Below are 24635 nucleotides of genomic sequence, written 5' to 3' on the forward strand. Positions count from 1 at the left end.
CGTTTCAAGGCCCCGGGTACAAGGCTTTGCTCTAACCTGGCGTTCACAGGCTAAGCGCCCACCTCCAGCACCTCTCCGTTCCCGGCAGAGCTGGGGGGAGAGGAAATTTTAGTGACTGAAATATTTCTGGGAAGGCGAGGAAGAAAGGAAAGGGTGGAAGCAGGGAACTATATTTAAATAATGACCTAGTTGCGTTACTTAGTTTAAACTATTAGAAACCAAGTTAGAGAGATGTGATGCAGGAGTAATTGGTACTGTTGTGATGTGTGATTTTTCAAGGAGGCTGCTCTGATTCCCCTGTAAGTCCTCCGCTATTTCACCTGCGCACAACGTGGCTTGACCTGGGGTAGGGAATGAGAGCTCTCGGCAGTCAAGTTCTTCACTTTTTCCTTTTTTTTTTTTTTTAATATCTTTGACTAGCAAACTGCAGAAATTATTTACAAGTTATGTGTACATGTGGTGTCCCGGAGTAATTTGTACTGAAAAAGCTGGAGAATTGCTGTACTACATCAAACTACTTGCCCTTGAAATTTCAGCCTCATTTACCGAGATCTTTAGAGAATAATTTCCTTGAAATATTACTGAACTCTCAAAACTTTCTCTGTAAATAGTGTTTTACTTTTCTGAAGGGCCTTGGTTAGCAGTTTATTCTTTGAAATGAGAGCTTAATGCCTTCCAGAAGAGATGACAGATTTTATCTGGTGTGGCCCTGGGTGCAGCTAACATCTTCACGCTCAGTTCCGCCAGTCTGCTGCTGCCCCGCCGGTGTGTCTGCGTGCTGCTTTTTTTCTCTGGTAATGTTATAATTTAAATATAATAAATTCTAGCAGGTTAATTGTGCGCTGTACCTTTTAGACTTTTTTATTTTTGATACTCAGTCCTTCACCACCTGCCAAGCTCCTGCACATCGGTTTTAGCAGCTGTAATGTCTGTATTGCTGATGTCGGTTTTACTTTGAAAGCCAGGCAAGATCCCACAGTGACCCAGCCTCCGTGGCATCTTCTGTGTCTTACGAGGAGAAAAAAACGGAGCGAAAGTGCTGCTGGTAGAGTTGAAAACTGCTTGCGTGGTACTGTTCCCTGAGCATAACACTGACTTCTTTGGGGCATTACACTTTCTGGCTGATACTTGACGGTGGCTGAGATTTTCGTAGCTGTCCTCTGTGGGAAATGGAGGTGCCTTCAGTTCCTCTTTGGGGATTTTATAAAGAGAACTGAAACACGGGGACTGTCAGGAGGATGGGAGCGCCGAGCCTGGGAACGGCTGCTGGTTTGTCTCCAGCCTGCCCCCGTAATCCGCACGGTGCTAATGTTTTAAGTAATTAATGCTATGCAGGATGCTTTGGTGATGAAGATGTTCTTTAAGAACAGGTTTGGACTATGTACTTTTATTGGAATTGGCTGGTTATAAAATGCTGAAAGGAGAAAAAAAGATGATGTTAGAAAATTCCCTCCTGGGAAGGGCTGTGGTTTTTATTTTATTAAAGGAGAAATTGTCCTGCTTGCAAAATGAGACGAAGGGTATTCCAGCAATAGATAAGCAAAAGAAAAATCTTTCGGGTTTTGAGATGGTGCATTTATTTACCTTAGCCCTTCTGGCAAGGCAGGACTCTCAAGCGACTGTATTTTGGAGACAAAACTCATCTTGGACTTCTTGGAGGGTGGATAAGTAAGAATCTGCTGTTGTAATCCAGCCTGGCTCTGGTCTGCTGTGATCTGACCTCAACAGAGAGACACTGTTCAGCCCCTTAAAAACAATACGGTGTGATCTGGGGACAGAGCATCCCTGAGCTTTTGTCCCCAGTGCACCTCGCTCCGCGAGGCGGGCTGCGGCTGCCTGCCCCGCGGGACGCTGCCGTCGCTGGGAGCTGTAATCGGAACCAGCTCCGGAGCGTGGGAAAGGAAGGAACTATCCTGCCGGCCGGCGGCTTGCAGAAATATGCCCAGCTGTCGAGGGGACGGCGGGGGGCGGGCGGGGGAAGCAACGTTTTGTCGATTTTTCAGCTAGAAACGCCTTCACAGCTGTGTAGCAGGTTTTGGAGGTGTCTCATATGCTTTTAGTTTTGCCTTCGTGCCCAAAATTAGATCTCTTTCAAACTCTAACGACTTCTACTAAACATCATCTCCTTCTTCAGAACCTCCAGGCTCTCCTGTTCTCTTACAGCTGACCATGAAGCTGGTGTCCCATACAGCCCTGTATCCATCCAACAGTGCTTTGGCCAGCTTTTAACATTTTAAATGATGATGTTGCCTTGCAAAGACATGTTGAAAGGTTGGTGGATTTCTGTTTTTTCACTTAACGAATAGTTCAACATGCAGTAATACTTTTCACTGTGTTGGTGGGAGGCTCTGCCAGGGCTCCGTCCCGCTGCTCTCGACCCTAGTTGCATGTAAGTAATTAATATTCTCAGCACTGATTGGATCCACCCAGCTTGATTTTTATTAAGCTGCTTGCAAAATATGTTTCTGAAGCTGTCAGCGACTCAGATGCGTGCTAGTTACTTCCCCAAAATACAGTGCCCTGCCTGGAAGTGCAGAGCTGCGTTCTCATCCTCGTCTGTGGGCTTGTGCCTGTAGTGCTAACCCCTGCGGTACCCGTCGCGTGACTGATAACGGAAACGCCGTGCGTGTAGTGAATACAAAGTAAGGGCCTGATGTGGTTCAAGTGGTTTTCAAGTGTCTGGACTGTATTACAGAAAATAGCATCTCCTCATCTGCTGCTCGCTGTAGGTGTGTTTTATTACGGCTGAGAAATAGAAGCTGATAATTCAAGGTCGATGAGACCGGCAGGACGTGTTAACAGATATCTGTTAGTAAAATCTGTGGTATGATCGCTTTGAAGACATTCCTTTTATGAAAGTACATTTTTGGAAAAATGTATGGCATTTTACTTTTTAAAACATTAAAAAAAAAACAAATCCAAACCCAAACCAACCCTAAAAGGCTTGTTCTGCAAAGAATTATATGCCCCTTTGATGGTACTTTAGCACTTAGGTTCATATGTTCCCTCATTAAATAAATGGACAAATGGAAGTTCAGTGGAGAAGAGCTTCTGTGTCGCAATTCCTCGCACGCGGAGCATCGGAGTTAAAACTGGAGCTGGGTTATTCTGCCTTCCTCCCAGTAGTCAGGTTATTCTCGTAACAAGGAGAATGAAATATGCTCTGCAGCCCCTCAGAGAAACAGTCCCCTTACACAGTGCGTGGGGGTGAACTTGCGTTATTTTTCTGCGTTTGGGACCAGGTCCAGCTGCTGCTGGGGTGGAAGGAGGCTGTGCCCCTGCCTCCTGGCAGAGCAGGGCTGGGAAGAGCACTTGGATTGCCTCTCCTTGGTCATTTGGCGTCTGCACACACAGAATGCTGAATTTATGTCTGTAAGACGTGTATTCACACTGGCTGTGTTTTAACACTACTGCTTTTCCCATGATAGAATAAAATATTTTGATGTATTATTTCTTGTGTATGAATAACAACCTGATAAAGTACTGGTAGAGAAAGTTAATCGGCAGTTTGAAGGGGAATAAAGCACGGTGTGATTTTAAGATTTCAAGTGAAACTTCAGCCTGTTGATGTTTGGTTTCCAGAGGTGGAGTTGGCTTCTGTCAGCAAGCGGAACTGTTTGGGGAAGGACAAAACGAAGCGAACAGACAATGCGAATTCAGGAGAGGGTGATGGTGATGCCTGAGTCGAGTGGTAGCTGGGCGAGGTTACAAAAAACCCCCAGAAAGGACAGGGTTTGAAAGGTGGAAGCGGGTTTGCACATTGCTGTCTCTGGTCATCACCTTCTTGGTGTAACCAGCTACAGGGCAGAGGTCGCATCTGGTAAGGGTGATGGGCTTTCAGGTGTCATAGAATCATAGAATGGTTTGGGTTGGAAGGGACCTTCAAAGCCCACCCAGTCCAACCCCCCTGCAAGGAGCAGGGACATCCCTGACTAGGTCAGGTTGCTCAGAGCCTCATCCAGCCTGGCCTTGAACGTTTCCAGAGATGGGGCCTCCACCGCCTTTCTGGGCAACCTGTTCCAGTGTTCTATAACTCGCATCGTAAGAAATTTTTTCCTAATTTCTAATCAAAATCTACCCCCCTCTATTTTAAAACCATTACCCCTCGTCCTATTGCAACAGGCCCTACTAAACAGCCTCTCCCCATCTTTCTTGTAGGCCCCCTTCAGGTACTGGAAGACCGCTATCAGGTCTCCCCGGAGCCTCCTCTTCTGCAGGCTGAACAGCCCCAACTCTCTCAGCCTGTCCTCATAAGAGAGGTGCTCCAGCCCTTTGATCATCTTCGTGGCCCTCCTCTGGACCTTCTCCAACTGGTCCATGTCCTTCTTGTGTTGGGCGCTCCAGAACTGGACACAGTACTCCAGGTGGGGTCTCACCAGGGCAGAGTAGAGGGGGAGAATCCCCTCCCTCGACCTGCTGGCCACGCTTCTCTTGATGCAGCCCAGGATGCGGTTGGCCTTCTGGGCCGCAAGGGCGCATTGCCGGCTCATGTTGAGCTTCTCATCCACCAGCACTCCCAAGTCCTTCTCCTCAGGGCTGCTCTCAATCCATTCCCCGCCCAGCCTGGATTTGTGCCTGGGATTGCCACGACCCAGGTGCAGGACCTTGCACTTGGCCTGGTTGAGCTTCATGAGGTTGGCACGGGCCCACCTCTCCAGCCTGTCAAGGTCTGCTGTGAATAAGAACCCGTAGCCAAAGAACATCTTGCAAATGTATCCTTACATGTATTAAAGACTTTGTCATTAAAATTACTTTTCTAGCAAGATCTGCCCTCATTTTTTTACGGCTTAAATCTGTCTGTGCTGTAGCTCTCACTCAGTTAGCACGTTTGTTGGTTGCCTTTCATTTTGAGACACTCCGTGGCTTTGATGGTAGTCGTTAAAAGCTGCTTCAAAATGCAAGAATGATATGAAAAAGCTGACATTTCAAAGAAAATATTGTATTTCTCTTGAGTATTTTTCACCAGAGGTGATACAGGCACATCTGTTGATGCCTCGTAGGCTGCTGCTGAGCCCTGACTTGAGGAAGGACAAGTAACCATTGTGGTGGGCAGCACGGCCGGCTCTGGGGCTCGCTCGTCACACGGCGCCGAACACTGCCGCTATTCACGGTGTCCCATTCAGGGGGCTGGCCGCAATCTTTATCTCTGCATAGAAACTGGAATTTTCCTCTGAGACAGAAGCGGCGCAGCTCGAGGGGAAAAATGACCGTGTTCAGCACCGGTTTGTGTCATCCTGACAGCGGCAAGGCAGGAGCGTAGGGAAGGGTCCTCTTCCCCGAGCCAAAGGCAGGTGGGATCAGCTCTTTAGTACCTGGGGTTTTGGCTGTGTTTTATGTGTTTCTCTTTCTCGCAAGTGAAGTTTTTATTTATTTATTTTTTAAAATATCTTTTCCTTGAAGATTCTTTGTAGTATTGGTCTTTTAAATTAATTTTTTTTTTTTTAGATACTGTATTGATTATATATGTATTGATGAATTATATCTATGGAATATAAACGCCGCTTCAAAATACTGTTGTGATCTCAGGTAGAAGGAAAGGGGAACTTTTTTTGGGTAGTTTCAGGTTCTAAAATAAATAGTTAGAAACGACAGAGCGTCGTTTCTGCGTTTGCTGGGAGCTGGTGGCACGTCAGAATTTGCTGCTCAGGGATTTGCAGCAGCTGGGCAGTAGCTAATGAACGTTCAAAAGCGTTAAACAGATTCTGCTAATTTTCAGGGCAGAAAGGAAACCAAACTCAGAAACCGCAGAGGCGTTTGTGTAACGTCTAACTCTGTGTTCTCCCATGGGAACCTCTTAAAGCCAACAGGTGTTTTCTAGCTTTTTAGGGTTTTATTGTTTTCTAGCTTTTTAGGTCTCCCTGGAAACCTATAAACAATTGCGTCACATGCCTGCTCTTTGATCAGAGTCTTTAAATACTGAAACTCCTGTGTAATTGCAGCACACGCTGTTTGGTAACATGAATTTCTGAACTAGTGTAACCTTAAAATAGCTTCATGTCTAGGTTGTGGTACATACATAACCAAATTCAAGCTGTACCAGGTTGGTGAGTGCTGGCAACTGGTAACTGCTGTAGTAAAATGAGTTTTGGGATTGTTGGAACAGCAATGTCGTGACGTATTTTTTTTGTTTGTTTGTTTGGCTTTTTTTTCACTTTAATGACGAGGAATCTTAAATAATTGAGTAAGGATGATGTTTATGGCAGCAATTTCCCTAGTGTTGCCAGGCCCCAAAATGGGAGATTTCTCCGTAACAAATCCCTGTAGCCCATGTTGCTTCTGGATTGTTTGGCAGCTGTTAATTTTATTATTTTTTTTTTTTTTCCCCAAGGTGTGCAGGCAGGTATTGAATATGTCTCTGCTGTCATCTCTTTCTGTAGGAAGAATGGGCAAACAAGGCATTGCCTGTTTATAAAGTTTCTGGAATGCTAGAATCATTTGTGGGCTTTGTTTCCAAGCAAACAAAGTCAGGACAATGGGGAAGGGATATTGTTATTGCGCCTCTGGGACTCTACTACTGCATTTTCTTTTGAAATCGCCTTTCATGTTTCTGATCTGATATCCCGAGCAATACAAGAGAATTCCACGTGAACAGCTAGCTTTCCTTATTTTAGAAGTGTCTCTGCTTCACTCCATTTTTTTTTTTTTTTTTTTTAAGCTTAAGTTGCAGGTTATTTTCTTAATGCCGGAACAGTTTATCTGCTGGTGGTGCACCAACGTATCGGAAAAGTTCAGCAAAAATTAATTCTCCACACAAATCGAACCAGCTAATGTAGTGTCAGAAGATAAAAAGGAAAATAAATTATGCAAATAAGTAGCATTGCATTTTTTCTTTAAAAAACCCTTTGAGGTCTTCCACTTGCGCCTGAATGAACGAGGACCCTTTGTATTGTTGAATCCTGGAGGGGACCGAGGTTGTGTCATGGCCTTGTGGTCCAGCGATCCGCATCCGAACTATTTCTTTCCACCCTTGAGTAATGTTAGCAGGCGTTATTCTGTAGATGTCTCTTAAAATTTTATTTTTAAAAGTTGTTTCGTGTTAACTGAACACCCCGGGGCGGGCAGGGATCCCTCGCTCCAGCCTGAAGGAAAGCACTTGAGCAACATTCCAACAGAACAGCCCAGTTTGATGCTGTCTGGGTTTAATTTAGCAGATTTGGGGTGTTTTCTGGTTATTTTTACAAGAGAAGGAAGAACTTTCTTGCTGGGAGTGCTGAGCAGTTGTTATTGCACGTGGGTGGGCTGTGTCCGGGCGATGTCACACTTCATCTCTTGGGGGGACACCTTCTCTTTGTTTGTGTCTTCAATAACATGTTTACTGTGAGCACTTAAAAAAAGAATTCTGGTTTTTATTTTCCTTTTAAATGTTTCTGCGTCACAAATGGAACGGATTTATTGCACGTTCTCACTGAGTTCACTCCAGTTGCCAGTAGCCCACAAGGATCAGCCAGGAGCCAACTTCGCCTGTGCAGACTCTTGTTTCAGCGATACTTCTGCTGCTCTGGAAATGAAGAGTTTGTGGTATTGCGAAATACCACGTGGGTTTGCGAACATAGCCAGTACATTATTGCGTGGTGTTGAGACACCGGCAGGGATAATGCCATGGTGTTCTGCGCCGTTTCCTTTCGAGGCTTAGGCTGTGTGATTTTGAGAGCGCCTCTGATGCCGACCTGGTGGGGATGGCTTGTGTAGGAGCTTTCTTAAACTTCTGTCTGAGGCATGAAGTGATCATTCCTGGTAACAAAAAGACATTTCTGTCATTCGTGTCTGTTAGAGGGACAAGGACAGTTGTCAGGTAGGAAATGACCATTAAAAGAAGAGATAAAGAGTTGCTGTCAAAATTCTTGTTCGTGATCGTCTACAGAATTCGCCACATGTCTGAAGCAATCTTGTTGGCAAATGGATTTTGGAGAGGAGGTGCTACAGAAAGGTGCTGCTCTTGACAGTAATGCAGGAGGAATTCTTCCTTAAATGTGCAGATGGATTTGCTGCCATCAGTAAAAGTCACTCGGACATTCTCCATATTGTCTTAAAAAGGTTAAAAAAAAATTTGTAATAATTAGAGGAGCTTATGATGACTTGGCAATAGTCCTCATCTTCCAGCATTCGTGCTATCATTTCATTTCAGGGCCGGGGTGTGATTATTTTCTTTGGTTTTCTCCGCCCAGCTATGGTGTGGCTAGTGAGAAGGTGCTAAACTGGTCGTAGCTGTGAGGTCTCGGCTTCCTGAGGGCCCTGAATTTTAGGCTGAAGGATGAGAACAGTCAGAGGTGTTTAAAACTGGACCCCTTCGGTTTCTGTCCACCTGCAGCAGGTCTCCCAGGGAGCTGTGGTTGCAGTAGGGACGCTTCACGCTCCGTTGGGAGATGCAACAGAGGAACATGCGTGACCCAAGAGACCGCATGCTGATTTTTCTGCCACATCCCTGGAGTGCGGACGGCTGTTCTCGTTAAGCCCCGTCAGCCTCTCAAGTGATTTATGTCGCTGTTCCTGGTTTGTGGACCTGCCTGCTGGGTCCCATCACTGTCTCTGTCCTTCCTGTACCTTCAAGAGAAGAGCATATGAGCAGAAAAGGCCTTTCTAAGCGGACTGATTTCCTGCTCTTTGGTGTTCATAGTTGAAATCATCTGTGTAGGCATATCTGTTGGAGGGACAGGTTCGTCTGATAGACAGGCTCTGTTATTTCAGCCTTTTGAAGTCAACCAAGTCACATAGGGTATTTTGTTAATGGAAAAATAGACAATCTGTGCCAACAGCTGGGCATAACTCTCCACTATTTAAGGACTGGAAGAGACTGAGGCAGCAGAAGAGCCCATGGAGAGTTAAGTCTACATCTTGACTTTCAAACCCTGTCATACGTGGGCTTTACTCTGAAAAAAAAAATTGTGTAATATATGCATTGGGAGTTGTGGGATTCTGGAGATGGCAGGAGTCACAGCACTGGTGATCATCTTCAGCCTCGAGCAACCCCTGGAGATCCCAGAAAATACGTCAGTGTTCATTGTGTGTTTCAGCTCGGAGTTGTAGAACTCCTTCCTCCTCATATTTTTACAAAACAGTGAACTCCATCTGAAATCTGGTATTTGTGAAAGGAGATTTGTCTGTTTTCATTTCACCCTCGCAGCAGTAGTTTTTGTTTTGCATCTGGATTTCTGGTTGTTTATCCAATCTTCAAACGGGAACATCTGACGTGCTCCTGGAGCCAGTAGTAATAATGACTTACGGAAGAATGAAGTTCAACATTTCTGTTCGGATAATTGTGTGGAAGAATAGCTGAAATAAGCAAAAACTGATGCAAGTTTGAGCTTTCATCTCCCACGTTAGGCAAATAGTGGTTCTGAGTTTCTACAGGAGGGTCTGAGGACAGCAGCGTCCAAGCAGAAAGGTCAGGTCCCCGTGGGACGTACCCAGTGTATTCAAATGAAGGGAACGTTGTATGCACGCATGAAATGCTCCCCGAGGGCAATAGCTTTTATTTATCCCCTCGGTGTTACAGAAAGCAAACTTGGAACCAGTTTCTGCTCTTCAAAGCACGGCGGCGAGTCTCTGGAGGATGCTGTCCTCCTTCCTGCACATTTACAAGTCTCCAAGGAGGAGTCCGCTCCAGTTGGCTCAGCATGCGAAGGTGGAAGTTTCTTCTGCGCTAAGGCAGAGAAGCAGTTTATTCGCATCACGTTTTTCTTAAATGGAAAGGAAGAAAAGGCTATAGGTTAACTTGGCATCAAAGCACATTGGTAATGAAAATTGGCAATCGTAAGGGGGGAAAGTCACATCTGTACTGCAACGTCAGACGACAGAGTAGTCACTCGAATTCTACCTATTGATCGTGGGAGGGTCAGGACTAAAGCAAGCCTGTGCTAGAATGGAGATGAAGGTGATGTTTAAATGTATGTGAGTGTGAGAATCCTGTTGTGATAAGAACCTCAGAAACCGGAGGTGGTATGTACTCATGTAGAAGTTACCTTTCTTTCAAGCTGATAAAATCCTGAGGAGACTAAAAATAGAAATTGCCATCCCCTGACCTGTGTCATCTCATTTGGAGCAGGTTTTTCAGGCCCTGTAGTTGATGGGAAAATATATTCTTTAAATAATATTTAATGCAATCTGTGAAGGAGAGCCGAATTATTCGGGCTGTGGAAGAGGGAACTGAAGGAAATCACTTGTTAACTCTTGTCGGTGATCCGACGGTGTGGATCCTGCTCCCGGCCTGCAGACGAGCATCCGCTGCGGCAGACCTGACCCGGCAGCCGCGCTCTCCGGGACGGGAAAGGCTTTAATGCTTCTGTTTGCATTACGCTGGAAAAATTTATTCTGAAGTCTGCGTAAATGGTACACAATTTACATGAGCACCAGGCGAGATGGCTGCGGGACCCGCAAGCAGAGCCTGTGCTTGCCCGGCTCCGCGGAGGAGCTGCTTCGCTCATCCCAGTCGGTTTCTGGTCCGTTTATCCTCCCGTTTCCCCGCAGGGAGCTGTTCTGTTAAGGAGATTTTTGGGCAGGAAACGTTACAAACTAAGCTGAGAAGACAAGCAAAGGCTGAAATAAATGAACTAGCAGTGTTCTTGCTTTGTCAATTTGAACGAAGGCTGCTGTGGCTGTATGAATGTCTTCTTCCAGCAAAAATTTGTTAATTGAATGTTTTCTGCCCATCCTCAGTCACTTATCCATGCCCCTGAGCTGCCGCTGGCTGAAGATGTACAGTGCTGTTATTTACAGGCTGTAAATCAGATCAGGGACATGTTGCCTTCTGGAGGGCTCTTGCTTTGGTACATTGTAAATTTGTTTATTTTAACCCAGACAGTTTCTCAGGCTGGCTTAGGGCACGCAGTGGTGGTGTGGGGCAGAGTGGGTGAGGTGGGTCTGGGCTATGGAGAGGGGAGAAGAGGAGGGGGGGGGAAGGAGCCTTTGACATTGTTTTTATTGCTGTTTGTGTTCGTGAGCTGTGCTTCGTTTCGGGGTGACGGTGAAAAGAGGATCTCCTGTGGCTGTACGGTGTTTTAGGTGGGCTACATCGCAACGGGGCTCGTGTCTTAGAGACACCACGTGAAGGCAAAGGTAAAAAGATTGAACAGGAAGAATAATAACCAAGTTATTAATAAGTCAGTCTAAAGCTCATTGAGGAGACCGGTGTTTCTGTAAAAGCACGGACGGCTGCGGAGGAGCTGCCCTTCCCACGGGCAGTGGCAGGAGGTGCCTTGGCCAGAGTGAGCTGGCGTTGCCCAAAAACCCAAGATTTTGACTTCAATTTGATGCTTCCCCTGGGTATCCCTGTTTGTGAGCGCACTCCTCTACCCCTTAGCTTGTCACTTCTCTGATGGTCCCGGGGGAATGGTCTGGGTCTCGGTAATCCTTTCAGAACGAGCGTGTTATCAAACCCTCGCGTTATTTCTGGACCTTGCAAAATGAAGTTCTTTTCAAGACATATTGATGCAAAGCTTAGTCATCAAGTTTTTCTTCTGTTAATTTCTTAAATAACTATTTAAAACTCTTCAATAACAAATAGATCTTGGCTATTTAAAAAAGGAAAAAATCCCCTGTCTCCTCTGTGTACGTCTCCTGTTATCTCCTTTGGACTTGCAATTTCTCCTCTGCCACAGAGGGCGAATCCAGAGCTTCTGCAGCAGCCCCCTGAAATGTTTGCTGCAAACACCCGTCCCTTGTTAACTGGTATTTACATAAAACACGCTGACACCACTTTGGGGAGATGGAGTAGGATGCTTCCTCAGCTGTTGAAATTTGCACACGAGATGGAAGATGTTTTGATTAAAAAAAAGCGGGTTAGCGGAATATTTTTTTCCATTTATTCCCATGTGTCAAAATCAAAGCAGCGTTTCTCCAGGCGTTTTGCCCATTTTCTTTTTTTGTTCCTCTTCTTCATTTGCTTGGATTTTTTTCCCTCGAGGTTGGGATTTTTTTTTTTTTTTTTGTCTTAATGGAGGAATTCAATTGCTTAATGAGGTAAATACATGTTAAAATGCCCTTTAGACATAATATTAGTAGTTTTACGTTCCTGTTCATTTTCAGTAGTGTTTGAAAATTCATTCTTTTATTTATCAGCGTAGGCAAGGGTGAACTAGAGACCTGTGAGACTTCACCAAGAGCGTCCTGCTGTGAGAACAATGAAGGATTGCGGTTATAATGTCTATTTTACTTCTGTACCTCCTTCTGCCCCATGAGTTTTCTAACATGAAGCCATTTCTATGATAATATTTTAGTATCTAGTTGCTCGGTTTATTTTTGAGCTGTATTTCAAAAGCTTCCTGTCACGGAGGAGAACCCCAACTTTCTCAATCGGTGTTGAAATGGCTTTTTGAAAGCATAAAATCAGATCTTATCTTTTTTTCCCTGCGGTGAGGAAAAACATTCCCTTTCTCATTGTTTTGTTTTTATTTGCTCCGTGTGGATGCTGGTGCTTCTGGCCACGCGGAAACTAGAGCAAAATCTTTTTTTAGAAACTAGAGCAGAATTTTCATAATAAACCTGATCTCGTGCAGCTTCAGAGCCTCCTTTGGGGGGAAGCGAGGGAAGGAAGCTGGAATTAGGGAGCGTTATGAGCAATGTAATTTCAAGGATCCATGTTCTGAAAAGTCTCTGTGGATTTGCTACTGCTGCCTGGATTAGGAGGCCCTTTAATTTGCTTTTAATTAAAATGATTTTCATTTATTCTGTGCCTTCTTCAAAGGTCCCAAGGCACCTTACAGGCTTGTGGTGATATATATATAAAATGCAAAGTCCATATTCATGCGATGCTGAGGTTTCACACTGAAGTTAAGGGTGGAAAAGAGTTTTACTCTCCTTTTTTTCTGTTAGTATTTTTAACCTCAGTCCCCCATTTCAGTGCAATTTTTAAAGCGTTGAGGTTTTGTATGCTTGATCTCGATGAGATTGCAGTCCGAAGAATAAACACTGACCTTCCGTAAATAGCTTACCTGAATAATATGTTTAAGTAGGCAAGGCTTTATTTTTGCAGCCTCGCTAAGTTGGAGGAAAAAGAAAAATCATGTAAATACCTTTATTTTTTTAAGAAAAGGAAAGGCACTTATTGCAAAAAAATTCCAAACCAAAAAGGTATATTAAAATAGAAATTGTCACATAGCCTGTAAGTATAGTTAGGTTACGCTGATTTTCTTTTAACCAGCTGATCTTAATACAAGGTAAATATTCAGAAATTAAGAAAACCCTTTTCTGAAGATGGCTGCACTGTGCTACACCTGTATACTTTACAATAACTGCTAAAGGACAGAAGAAATAGAGCCGTCAACTGAGAAACACCCGTCTTTGAAACGACTTCTGTGGCCATTTCTTTCTTTCTTTTTTTTTTTTTTTTGATAGCACAGAAACCTGAAGAAGTCCAAGGAGCAGTATGGATAATGCAGTCCCAGGTGGGAATTTGATGCCCTAGCTGAGGTGACGGTGACGGAGCCAGTGCTGGGAGGGAGGAGCAGCAGAAGGGGAGGCTGGCAGGAGCGAGGATACGTGAAGGCTGAGTTTCTCCCGAGACTGGAAAAGTTGCTTTTATGTTGGTTCTTTTTCTTTTGGAAGAAGCATAAACCATAGTGGCAGACATATTAAGATTTCTTTTCGTGTTCATGAGTTTAGACGGCTCTGAATTAACGCTGGGACGTTTCGTAAGGACCCGCAGTCTGCTGGAGGCAGAAGTTCTCTGTGTGCTTTTGCACCATGTGGGCAGTTGCACAAATTCAGTTACTATAATCTGAGTTTTTAATGTGCGGTAGTTAAAACGGAAAACCAGAACAAAGTCCTTGAAAGCAATTTAGACATATTCATTTTATCCTAAAATTGTGTCTTGGTAGAACTGCGTCTTCTTCTGTCGAAGACGACGACCTGAAACTTTCTCTTGTTTATAGAGCGCCAGAAGTTTCACTGTTCAAGTGAGGGTAAGCAAAATGCCATTTTTGACATTACACTGTTGTTTGAGGATATTACACCAGAATTGTGAGCAGCACATTTTCTCACAATGCCGTTTTTGTTTTCTGAATGAATGCAGCAGTGTTGCTTTCGATGGAGGAGTTATTCACGAGGAGTTCACAGAGCTTGCTCGGGGTCTGGGAGGAGGGCGGATGGCTGTGCTCAGCAGTGTCACTGAGGATGGGATTTTTGGGGTGTTTGTTTTTGGTTTTTTTTTTTTGAGTATTAACTTTTGAAGGGTTGGAATCTTTGCATAAATTTCTACTGTACAATTTAAGAAACCTGATGTAATTGTCCACAGCAGCTACAATGAAAGATGATGTAAGGCAAAGTGTCTCCTAAGGGCAGGTACGCTGTCTCCTCCCCACCGTGTCCTCTTCTGACCGCCGTGGTTTATGGTGGCAGCAAATTCTTGGTTGTTCGGTCTTTCTTCAGACCTGGAGTGGCTTGTTTCCAGTGCTTGCAAACCTTGCCCTGACAATCCATGGATTTCTGTTTTCGGGAAACACGTTAGGCAGTAGGAAAGTTGTGTTTTAAAAGCATAAATGATGGTTGCAAAGTAAAGCTGAAAAGGCTTTTAATTTCTCTTTTCTTGTTTTCGGTTGACTTTTACCTTGAGTAAGACGTCTGACTGTATTAGGAAGATGGTTATAACCATCTTACGGAACCACTGTGTTCTGTTGCTCTGTAAATAGATGACAATAAATGACTGGTTTGGGATTGCCTTCATCTGAGACCGAGAAACATGCCGCCGCAGGGTGATTTCTCCTGAATTTGTAGGCGTTAAGACAATGGACTTAGTGGCAGCTGTCCACGTCCAGCTTTGTTAAGGGCTGGTTTATGCATTTGTGGTGAAAACCATAGCGGCTGTGTGTTTCCAATGACTTTGCAAGCCGTCTGTATTGCGTCTGCTGTGCTTCATTGTTCCATTTAGGCAGAGATATTAGAAAAGTGACTGAGTGGCGTTATGTAAAACCCCAGTGCAAAGTTCTTCTCTTTGAAATGAGGATGGTGACTTCTTGTTTTGGCTCTGGGGAGGCTGGATGAAATGGGGTTCCTAGAGGAACATCAAATACCACAGTTTGCAGCCGTGTGTGACCCCCCAAATGCTTTGTGAGAGCTCGCTGCTCTCCATCCCTTTAGTAGTGCTACCACCGTGTGGCATCGGCGTGAATTATGATCCCCAGAAAAATGGCATTTACGCTGCGTGTCGCTGCCCGTGGGAGGACGTCAGCGTCAAATAAAGTGCCATCATGTTGGAAATCCAGTTGCAGAGACCTATCCTGCTGTCCTGATGTGCTGCTTTGGGACAGAAGGGTGTAGAGAAGTGCCTGTGAATCGTACAGGCTTCCCACAAAGCAGTGTTCGCTGCTCTTCGGGAAGTGCCGTTGTGTTTTGAAGGCTGGGGAAGGTATATGGAGAGGAGATTCCTGAGGTAACCCAAGGGTTTTGGCTGGGTCAGGTCTGGTGCAGCTTTCCCTCTCTGCTAGGATCAAGGGTTCATCCGTGAGTTTGTCTCAAGCTGGGAATGCAGCAAATGCCTCAAAGTTGTTTTAATCTCGTTTGTGCATGAAAGGAAGTTCCTTAATGAATGCGGGGTGAAAGTCATTTTCATAGTTACTGTTCTAAAATAACTTTAGGAAATGCTCATAACTTCACTTGACAGCCCCTGGAAAACCTGATCTAAGGCCCAGCGTTCCACAGAAGGTTGGACCAGGTGGTCTCCAGAGCTCCTTGCCTCAGCTTTCCCATGATCAGTTTTAAAACCACTTGGCATGTTTCTTTCAGGTCTTTCAGGACTTGCAGCCTTTTCAGTAGATGCAATTTCAAGAGGAAAAGGGTGCTTAAAAGAAGCCTTTGGGGGCCACATGTAAACTAGTTTCAAGCATTTTTTTGTGTGGGAAATAGTCAAAACATTAGCAAGTGAAGTCTGCTGAGTAACTGCAGCTCTTAAAGCATTTTGTATTCATCAAGAAGCAATTTTAGTTGCTTTTTTTTTTTTAAGGTGCAGTACAAGAGTTGGATGTCAGTGTCCTGATTTTGTATTCTGTATACATCTAAAACATCCTAACAAACATCCTTTGTACATCAAAAGCACAGAAGGCATGCAAAGCCTGACCTCTGAACACAGTGCTTTTTTCCTGTTTACATTGGCCAAGACCCTTAAAATTTTTTTTTTTTGTTTTGTCATGAAGACGACTACCAAATAAGTTCATATCTGTGAAGCTTGTATAAGGTAGATGGTGAAACCTGGCATGTTTTGCATGTTCTTGACCTTCTAGGAGATCACGCAGGACTTTTGTGTGATATCCTTGTGTTATCGTTGGAGACGCACGGGATCCAAATGAAAGGACTGCTACTGCGCACTAGCAGGGAGCAAACTCTGCGGTCAGATCGCCCAGCAGCTGTTCCTCATTTAATGTGAACAAACATGAGAGCAAAGGTCTTCACACATAATTCTTCCGTGGGATGTTATTCAGCCGTATATTCCTCTGCAGCGTCTCTGCCAGTGACCTGGATGATGGGATGAAGTGCAGACTCAGCAGGTTAGCAGATGGCCCCGGTTTGGGAGGAGCGGCTGCTGCGCTAGAAGGCAGGGATGCTGTGCAGAGGAACATCAAAAAGCCTCCTGGCCTTGGCCAAAGCCAAATGCAAGGGCGTGAGGACATGAAGTGCAAGCCCGGAGGAGAGGGCTTGCAGTGCGGGGACTGAACTGCAGTCCTCAGCTACCTGGAGGAAGGTAATGGAGAAGACCCAGCCAAGCTCTCCCCCAAGGTGCAGAGCACAAGGACAGGAGGCAGTGGGCACGAGCAACTGGTTATATGGGGAGAAGAAGCCCATGGCTTCTTATACGGGGAGCAGGAGCCCAAGTGGGCGGCACTTAGGGAAGTGTTTCATTGTCAGTGCTGGGATGTGGAGGGGGACATTGGGCTGCAGCCTTTGCAGACAGCTCCCATGGGTGCAGTACGTGTTTAACTGAGCACCCAAACCTCTGCATTTCAGTCGGAAATCGCTCTCTGGTTGAGACGGGACATGGCAGCAGCTGTGCCTGGGGACCTCCTGGCTTTCACTGCTGCTTGCGCAGGTAACGTTGCAGGTTGTTTGGGTTTCTGGCAGCACCGTGAGCTGTCGGTGCCCCTGGGTACCGTGGGCTGGTCCTCGGGGATGGGTAGAAAGCCAGGGACCTTTTTGGAGCCAGCAAGGTCTTCTCAAGACCTTTTTATCTACTGAGCTTAGAGACAGCCAGTTGCGTGTGCAGTCAGCATTTTCCCCTATTTTTACCAGTTTGCGTTGGTCGTGATTGAGTGATGTGATAGCTTTCCCCAAAATCTGATCAAGAAATGTTAACTCTGACCCAGCTAAGTAACTTTAAGCCTGCAGATTTTGTCACCTCCCTGTTTATCCTTTTTCCAGATCCCTGAAGAATGGCATGCCTTTTATTTCTGTTGCCCAGGCGCCAGCGCGGCTCCTCATGAAACGCCGTTGTGAAAACCAGTAAGTAGTTAGAGCAGAAAGAGTAAAGGGCAGAAAAAGCGATTCACCTGCTAGCAGGTCTTCACTGTGTCCCATGGTTATAATACTATGAAGTAAAAAACTTTGTTTTCTGAAAATAACCTTTTGGATGTGTCCTCCATCACAATGTTATTCTTGGTAATTACTGTTTGTGAAATCAGGAGAAAAAACCCCAGTGTCTTGACGCTCCACCTCATTTTTTGTCATTGCTTGTGAAGCAAAAGTTTTACTTTATTATTAAAGAATCAAGATGTATGTTGTTTAGAAAATAGTCCCTGCAGGTTCATCTTTCACTAGCTTGAAGGCACGTTAAAGAAGGCATTGCCTTGCCTCAGCAATGCATCTTGGAAAGTCATTTCGTGAGCAAATTGCCAGATAATTGCATTGGTGGTAATTGCATCTTAAATTGATCTGCTGTTGAGAAAAACGCTGAAAATGAACTGTTCTTAATCACGATAGCAAAATATTGGTTCTGTTCTGTTAATTAGCATGCTGTGAAATAGGGTGGGGTTTTTTTTGTTTGGTTTTTTTTTGTTTGTTTGGTTTTTTTAAGGAAGAAAGATAAGCTGATCTGGTTTGCTTTTTATTTTTAGTAATGCCTTTAGTTGGTTCCCTGAAAGAATCAAAGCTCCATGAGACGGAAAACAAAGTTTCTAGGATGTCGGTGAATGAAAATGCTAAAGATGTTTCCATAAAACAAGTTTTGAGGTATCTCAGGATTTTATGTAGCTTTGTCAAAAGGTTTTTCTCTTTCCTTCAGTGTCACTATTTTCCGAAGAGTTGCCCACCAGTCCCAGCACGCGTGTTGCTTTTGAACCTCCTGTTAGCAGCCAAACGCCTTCATTAGTCTCTCGTTGCACATCTTAATTTTCTTTTGCTGACCTGATCGGAGAAGGTGATGACCGAGCAGCCAAGAGATGCAGAAAGACGAGGAGTTTGGCTCTTGCCATGAAGTTTTAAAGCTTTCTTGGTGGTTTTGGTGGCAACTCGAAAGCTGCTGTTCAGACATGGGGGGATTAATTTCATGTTTATGACTTAATTTGCTCTTTTCCCACAAATACGTTTTCCTTTATAGTCACTCTACTTGACCTGTGGACAAAAGGTCTCTTGGAAGCCAGTGTGTTTTGATTTTTTTTTTTTTAATGTTGCTGGGTTTTGTTTTTGTTTTGAAGCACAGAATAGTATTGACTTAGTATTGATCTAAGTTTAGTTCCCATCAATTTTGTTGATAATTAGACTTGGCTCTCTGCTCTCCATCAATCTATTTTTTTTTTTAAATCTTTATGTAGCTTACTTCTGTTAATACGGCCAAATAATTAAGACTGTGAAGTAGGTGCAAAATCAGTTGGACCCTGGAAATGAGTTACAATCCCATTTATTTTGTCTTACTTAGTTTTCACTACTATGGTTCTTCGGTGGCCTTTCAGGAAAGGTATGTGGTACACTTGAGTATGAAGGGAGAAGAATTGAGGGTGTGATTTTTATTTTTGGGGACTTGCTCTGGTGCTACTTCTGATAAAGCTAAGACGTGTTTTCTGAGACAGCTGACTTGCATTAAATTGTATGTTAATGACTTAGGCAGGAAAAGCAGATCGTAAGCACAAAATACGCGTGCCACAGGGCAGGGTTTTGTAGCCAGTGCCTGATGTGATGGGAAGGGAAGGGATGTGTTTCAGACACGGACTGCAGAGCTCCTTAGCAATGCAGCTTGGTTTCACGTCTCTCCATCACAGCAGTATAGCAGCATGACCTATATAGGATGGGTTTTTTGTTTTTTGGTTTTTTTTTTTCTATTGAAAAGTGTGTGAGATGAGAAGCTCGGCACCCTGGCAGTGCCTCCTGCCGTTGAGGTCTCTGGGATAAGCCTTACCGTTGCGGGAGCGCCCGGTTCTGCCAAGCACGCTGCACTCGGAGCTACATGAGCAAATTATCCTCACTTTCTTCTGCTAGAAGGGGTTGGCTTGAATCTAGCCAAATCAGAGCTACTTGTTGGTTTTGCAGCTACCAGAAAGATTTCTTGCCAAAAATTCTGTTCAGATCTTCCATCTAATGATGCCTCAAGTTCTTCAGCATTTTGAGACTTCGTTAATTCAAGTTTATCTCCTGCCTTTCTGAATTTTTCACAATTAGCAATTGCTAATCACGTCTAAAGAAGAAGACCTTGTTGTTGTTATGTGAAACACACGATCTCAGAAAGCACATGGCCGAACTCTTACCTCTCCTCTTCCCACCACCCTGCTCTAAGTGAGCAGGAGTTGTATAATGTCGGTTGGCGTGGTTTCCCAGAAATCTATTTCCTTGCTTTTATACTTTGAATAGGCTTTAAATTAGCTTTCCCATCTCACTGGTTCTTTCAGATGTCTCTGTGAAGACAATCCTCTGGAGCCTGCTGAGCTCTGAAAAGAGAGTACTGTTAAAATTACCCTGACTTGGAAATAAAATCCAGTTACTTTTCCACAAGTACCTGCTATCTCAGATTTGTGCATCTTTCTCAAACACAATTTCTGTCCCTTTTCTGTCTCGTGAAATGCTTCCCTACACGTATGAAAAAAACCAAAGTAGGTGGAGATGGGATTTTGCGTTTAATCTCATGCCAGTGGGTTGCAGGAGCCCACTTTTTGGGGGTAGGGAGCCGGGCGCTGTGAGCAGTGCATCAGAGCCTGCCGTTAACTGGGTTTAAAGAAGTTGAGCCCCGGTTTCCCAAGCTGGGTTTTCCCGTGGCGGAGAGGAGGAGGCTGTGTGGGAACACGCTGGTGGTGTGCTGGTAGAGATGAAGGGAAATTGCAGCAACAATGTTGTGATGACTTCCCCTTCCCTCCTCCCCCGGTGTTTGTAAATAGAGGGTGATGAGGCTGAGCACTGTATCCTGAATATTTTGTTTACCTGTGCCACAAGTGGATTTTCTCCATTATTTCCTGGGATGAAAATACACGGCCGCGTTTTCACTAGCTGCTCTGTTGCAAAAAAAAGAGGGGACTTCACCTTGTTGCAGCTTCAACCGGTCATTGATCAGCCTGAATGTTTCCTTTTCCAGTCACAGGAGGAAAATGTTGATGTTAGAATGTGGCCGGCGTCGCTCAGGTTATTCCGCTGAATCCGTAGGATGAGCACTTATCACATGCTAAAGCCGCAAGCGAAATGTTCAGCCATCAGGATTTCCATCACCAGGGTGGGACTAGACAAGCACACTGAATTTGTTCTATAAAAAAGCTCAGCCTTTTTTTTTTTTTGGCTGATCTTTGGCTGAGTTTGACAGACAGCAGCGTGCAACTGATCTGAAAAAATGGATCCCGTGGGGCAGCGGCGTTTGTTCTTGGGCAGCTCTGCGTCGGTTGGAGAGCAGGTAAAAAAAGGGAAAACAACAACAAACAGTTTGTATGATGTAATTGAACAATATGTGCCTGTATTTCTTGGCGTGTGTCGTCTTTGGGAGCACAGAGGGGAAATCCAGGAGACTGTGTGTCTCCTGTTTTGCCGTGCAGGGGTGAATCCGCCCGGATGCCGCTGGAAGAGGAGGGCACGGCTGGGGATGCAGGGAGACAGGGACGGGAGATGGGACTGGGACAGGGGGAGCACGTCTGATGTGCAGGTCTTGCTGAAATACAGCTCAACTAGTGTGTTTAGATTGAAGGACACGAAAATAAATTGAAATTAGTTTTAGTGGACTGTCCATTGGTTGACCTGAAATAATCTCTCCAGGGATATTAAATAAAAAAAACTAGGGGGAGGACTATAGAACAGCAAAATATGAATTATGTGGGTGAAAAGTGGAAATGTAATTTGGAGGATCTCCTTCCTTAGTCTCTTGGGTCTCTGTTTTTTTTTACCCTAAAGTGTACATGTGTGTGACTCGTCTCTGTGAAGCTGGCGCTATGGCTTGGGTGTAAAAGTACGGGTGTATATTTGTGATTTGAGTGATTGTGGTCCGGAATGTAGAGGAGAAAAAACAACCAAGATAACGTCCCCTGGACCAGGAAACGCAGAGAGCGAGGAAGAGATCTGAAATATTCCCTGTTCTGCAAGACCCCTTGTTTTAGAGAAAGAAATTTGTTACAGTGTGGTAGCAGATTGCTCAAAATATGAGACGAAAATGCAAACCAACCAAACAAAAAAAGTGAAAATATGAGCACCTGTACGTTTTTAAACTGTATTGCTTTCGCACTGGAGATTTCGGGGATGCTATTTTAAACCTGTTTCGTCAGAAAGGGTTCTCAGAAGGAAGTCAGGTTGGCTGGTTTAGTTTCATATCCTCTGAAGCCAGAAGTGTCATTTCAGTAATTTCTGGGTCCTTCTGTGCCTGACAAACTGAAATTAGGTGATTCTCTTTCTGTAACCTAAGGGATATCTGAGCTCATCTGAAAGTTTTACAGTTGTCTTATTAAACAGCTACTGTTTAATTAGCTATATCATGTTGGCAGTGTATTTTTATTGTGTCAGAGTAGTAACGGACACGATAGTGCACAAAAATCTGACTTGATACTTGTGAAATTGCACTTCTGGTGAAAACTTCAAATTCTTTCCCATATGAAAAGAAAATGTATTTTCTGAAACGAGCCTCAAGGCGTACAGTGTGAATATGCAGGTGCTGGGTTGTTCTGCGGAGAAGTGGAGGCGTGGAGGGGGGTGAATTTTGGAATAATGAATTATTTCTGTACTATTCCCTGGTAAAACGCCGAGAGCGGCCACGCACCGTGCGAGCGTTCTGCTTGGATTAACAACCCCAGCGTGTGTCTGGGAGCTGGGGACCCCTCTGCATCCCTGTAATCCCCCCCAAAAACACCCTGCTTGGATTTTCCCCTCGACACGTAACGTGAAAGAAGTGACCTAAATGTCACGCCAGCGAATAACGGGATGCAGAGCCTGTCTGAAGCGCAGGGGAGGGTGTGTTTGTGCGTCCTCCGCGTGAGTCTGGGCGACCAGTGGGTTTCCAGTCAGCAGAAACAGATGGCTGGGCAGGCGCGGAGCTCTTGCCAGCTTCCTTTTTTTTCAGAGGATGCCATAATAAACAAGAAATTTTTATTTATTTATTTATTTATTTTGAAATCCGCCCTGTCAGAAACCAACTGGTTTTACAATGGGAAGAGCTTTCCTGCCCCGTTATTTTGGAGGATGCTGCTGGTGCTTGGCGCCGAAGGGCAGCGAAGGCGGGACGTGTGCCTGCCAGACCGTACCAGGTTGTGGGCTCTGCTCTTGCTCGTCTGCTTCTGTGTTTGTGAAAACAGAGCTTGCAGATTTGGAACTCAGTGTCCTGTACAAATGCTGGATTTTTTATTTATTTTTTTTTTTAAGTTAACATACTTTTAAACTTCCAAAATAGAAAGATGCAGGATGCAGTCTCAGTCCAAAAAGCTATTCCCATGGTAACAAGGCACATCTGACCAAGGGGTGTTTTCCACCAAAACATATTTTTGGATGGATTAGGCCAGCATTTCTAAACATGATGGTCAAATTCACAGGTTTGTTACGTGTTTCACTCCAAGAAGGTTCCAAATGGGACCCTCTTCTGTATTTTCTACACGTGGTGTCTTGGAGACAGCTGTCAAGGGCTGGTGGGAAACCACTCTGCGTTTTTGTTTTTTTTTTGTCCTTATCCTCAAAGGAAAACATTCCTTTATGCAAAAATCCAACTTGCAGACTAAGGAAGAGAAATGAATGTTTCTAGAAGTCCTTGCAAAATTCGTTTTTTGTGAGCTGTAACAAAATCTGCTCTGAATACCCCAAAACTCGCTTCTGCTAAATATTTCCCAAGAGTATCCTTCTGTATTATTGGTGTTATTACTGCACTATTAATCACACGCAGTTTTTCTTCTGTTTTTAGTAGATATGTTGGAGAGTAGCAATTCTTTTTGATAGCGTGTCTTCAAGAGAATTGGTAAGGATTTGAGTGGTGACTGCCTGGGATGTTCCGTGCTTTGCCAGGGATTTGAGATACGTGTGCGCGTGGTGATTTTAAAAGGCATTCAGTAATAAAATACCAGTTTATTCTGCAGGGAGTGTGACAGTAAATGCATGCTGTCGGTGACACCAGCCGTCCTCGAGAAGCAGATATTTCAGTTGTTTATTTGTAGGCAGCAGGAATGATGACAGCAACCGATGGGAAAATCAATCGCTGGATTTTCCATCAGCTCCTCCTGAATGAAACCCCTTTAAATTAGCGTATGTTTGCGCACTTTGCTAATTAACGGTGATGATATCTGAGAGAAAGAAGGGGATTGTGTGTTGATGGCAGATGGGACAAATGGCAGAGGTAAGGGTGAGGGCTGCTCGTGGAGCATCGGTGTTTCACACCCCGGCGTGCTGCAGCCGGGGAGGATCTGAGGGGGTTCACCTTCCTCCGTCAGCCTCTGCTTTGCTCTGGGGAAGAGGTCTCATCATCTCCTGATTTATTTCTCATCGTATTTTCCTAGTTACTGTGCATCTGCCAGTTCCTCTTCCTTCCAAGTGATGGCTTTAACCTTACTTTATTGCTTGAGATTTACTGCTTGAAGTTATCTGCTGATTAAACGCTACATTGCCTCCTTCTTGTCTCCTTCCAAAAAAAAAAAAAAATAAAATTGAGAAGGACTTAGGAGGACTTTAGTTGTGAATAAGCCCCATCTGCTAATGCTGCCGTGGGGCGTTCTTGCACAGGCTGTAATTTTTCTCCCAACTTGAGCTGAGAACAGACTTTAAACCTCCGATGCAATGTGACGTCCGTACCTCTGAAGGTCCCAGAGGAGCCATCAGCCTCCTTGCTGGTACTAAAGTCGCCCTGTTTTCTGTGCTGAGTTCTTCCTTTGGTAGTTTTCCCTGATTTCGCTTACATATACACAGTTACAGCTGTATCTCAGAAACCAGCTGGCATCCATCTGCTCCCATCCAGTGCAAGATTTTCCCTCGTTCGCATATGTTGGAAATGCACTCTTCTTATTTCTTTCACCCGCTCCCTTCAAACCAGATTTGAAACCAGTGAGGCAGTGGTTTGCTGCACTAAGGGTCAGGCAAAAACCAGGACTGTAGCAAAAGGAAGGAAGAACTGGCATTAATTGTGGAAAAGATGCGTTTTTGGCAGTTAACTGAGGTGTAAATGAACTTCTGTTGCACTCGTTAGCATCAGTGAAACTGAATGTGGTGTTTGGCAATTGCAGCGAGGGCAAGCAGCTCTCTAGCTCCAGACTACTTCAGATATTTTTAGTTGTTCCTTTAGTCATCAGCTT

The 24635-nt window shown here is 44.6% G+C and overlaps 1 protein-coding gene across 7 annotated transcripts in view; it reads left to right on the forward strand.

Annotated features, from left to right (window-relative positions):
* Positions 1-24635, forward strand: part of PTPRE (protein tyrosine phosphatase receptor type E) — a 98520-nt gene that overhangs the window by 8635 nt on the left and 65250 nt on the right. Inside the window, exons 1-2 of one of the 7 annotated variants that reach the window (XM_086752105.1) lie at positions 2153-2271; positions 17341-17421. The exons of 2 other annotated variants lie outside the window; for them this stretch is intronic. In XM_086752105.1, coding sequence (XP_086608231.1) covers positions 17357-17421 — 65 coding nt within the window. In that variant the 5' untranslated portion in view covers positions 2153-2271; positions 17341-17356. Of the gene's footprint in view, positions 1-2133; positions 2272-5198; positions 5292-13333; positions 13380-17340; positions 17422-24635 lie in introns of those variants that run through there. 4 more of the 7 variants (XM_086752104.1, XM_086752109.1, XM_086752107.1 and 1 more) reach the window with 4 other exon arrangements.

This window comes from Chlamydotis macqueenii, chromosome 7, assembly GCF_036417535.1.
Source record: "Chlamydotis macqueenii isolate bChlMac1 chromosome 7, bChlMac1.mat, whole genome shotgun sequence".
Classification (NCBI taxonomy): Eukaryota; Metazoa; Chordata; class Aves; order Otidiformes; family Otididae; genus Chlamydotis; species Chlamydotis macqueenii.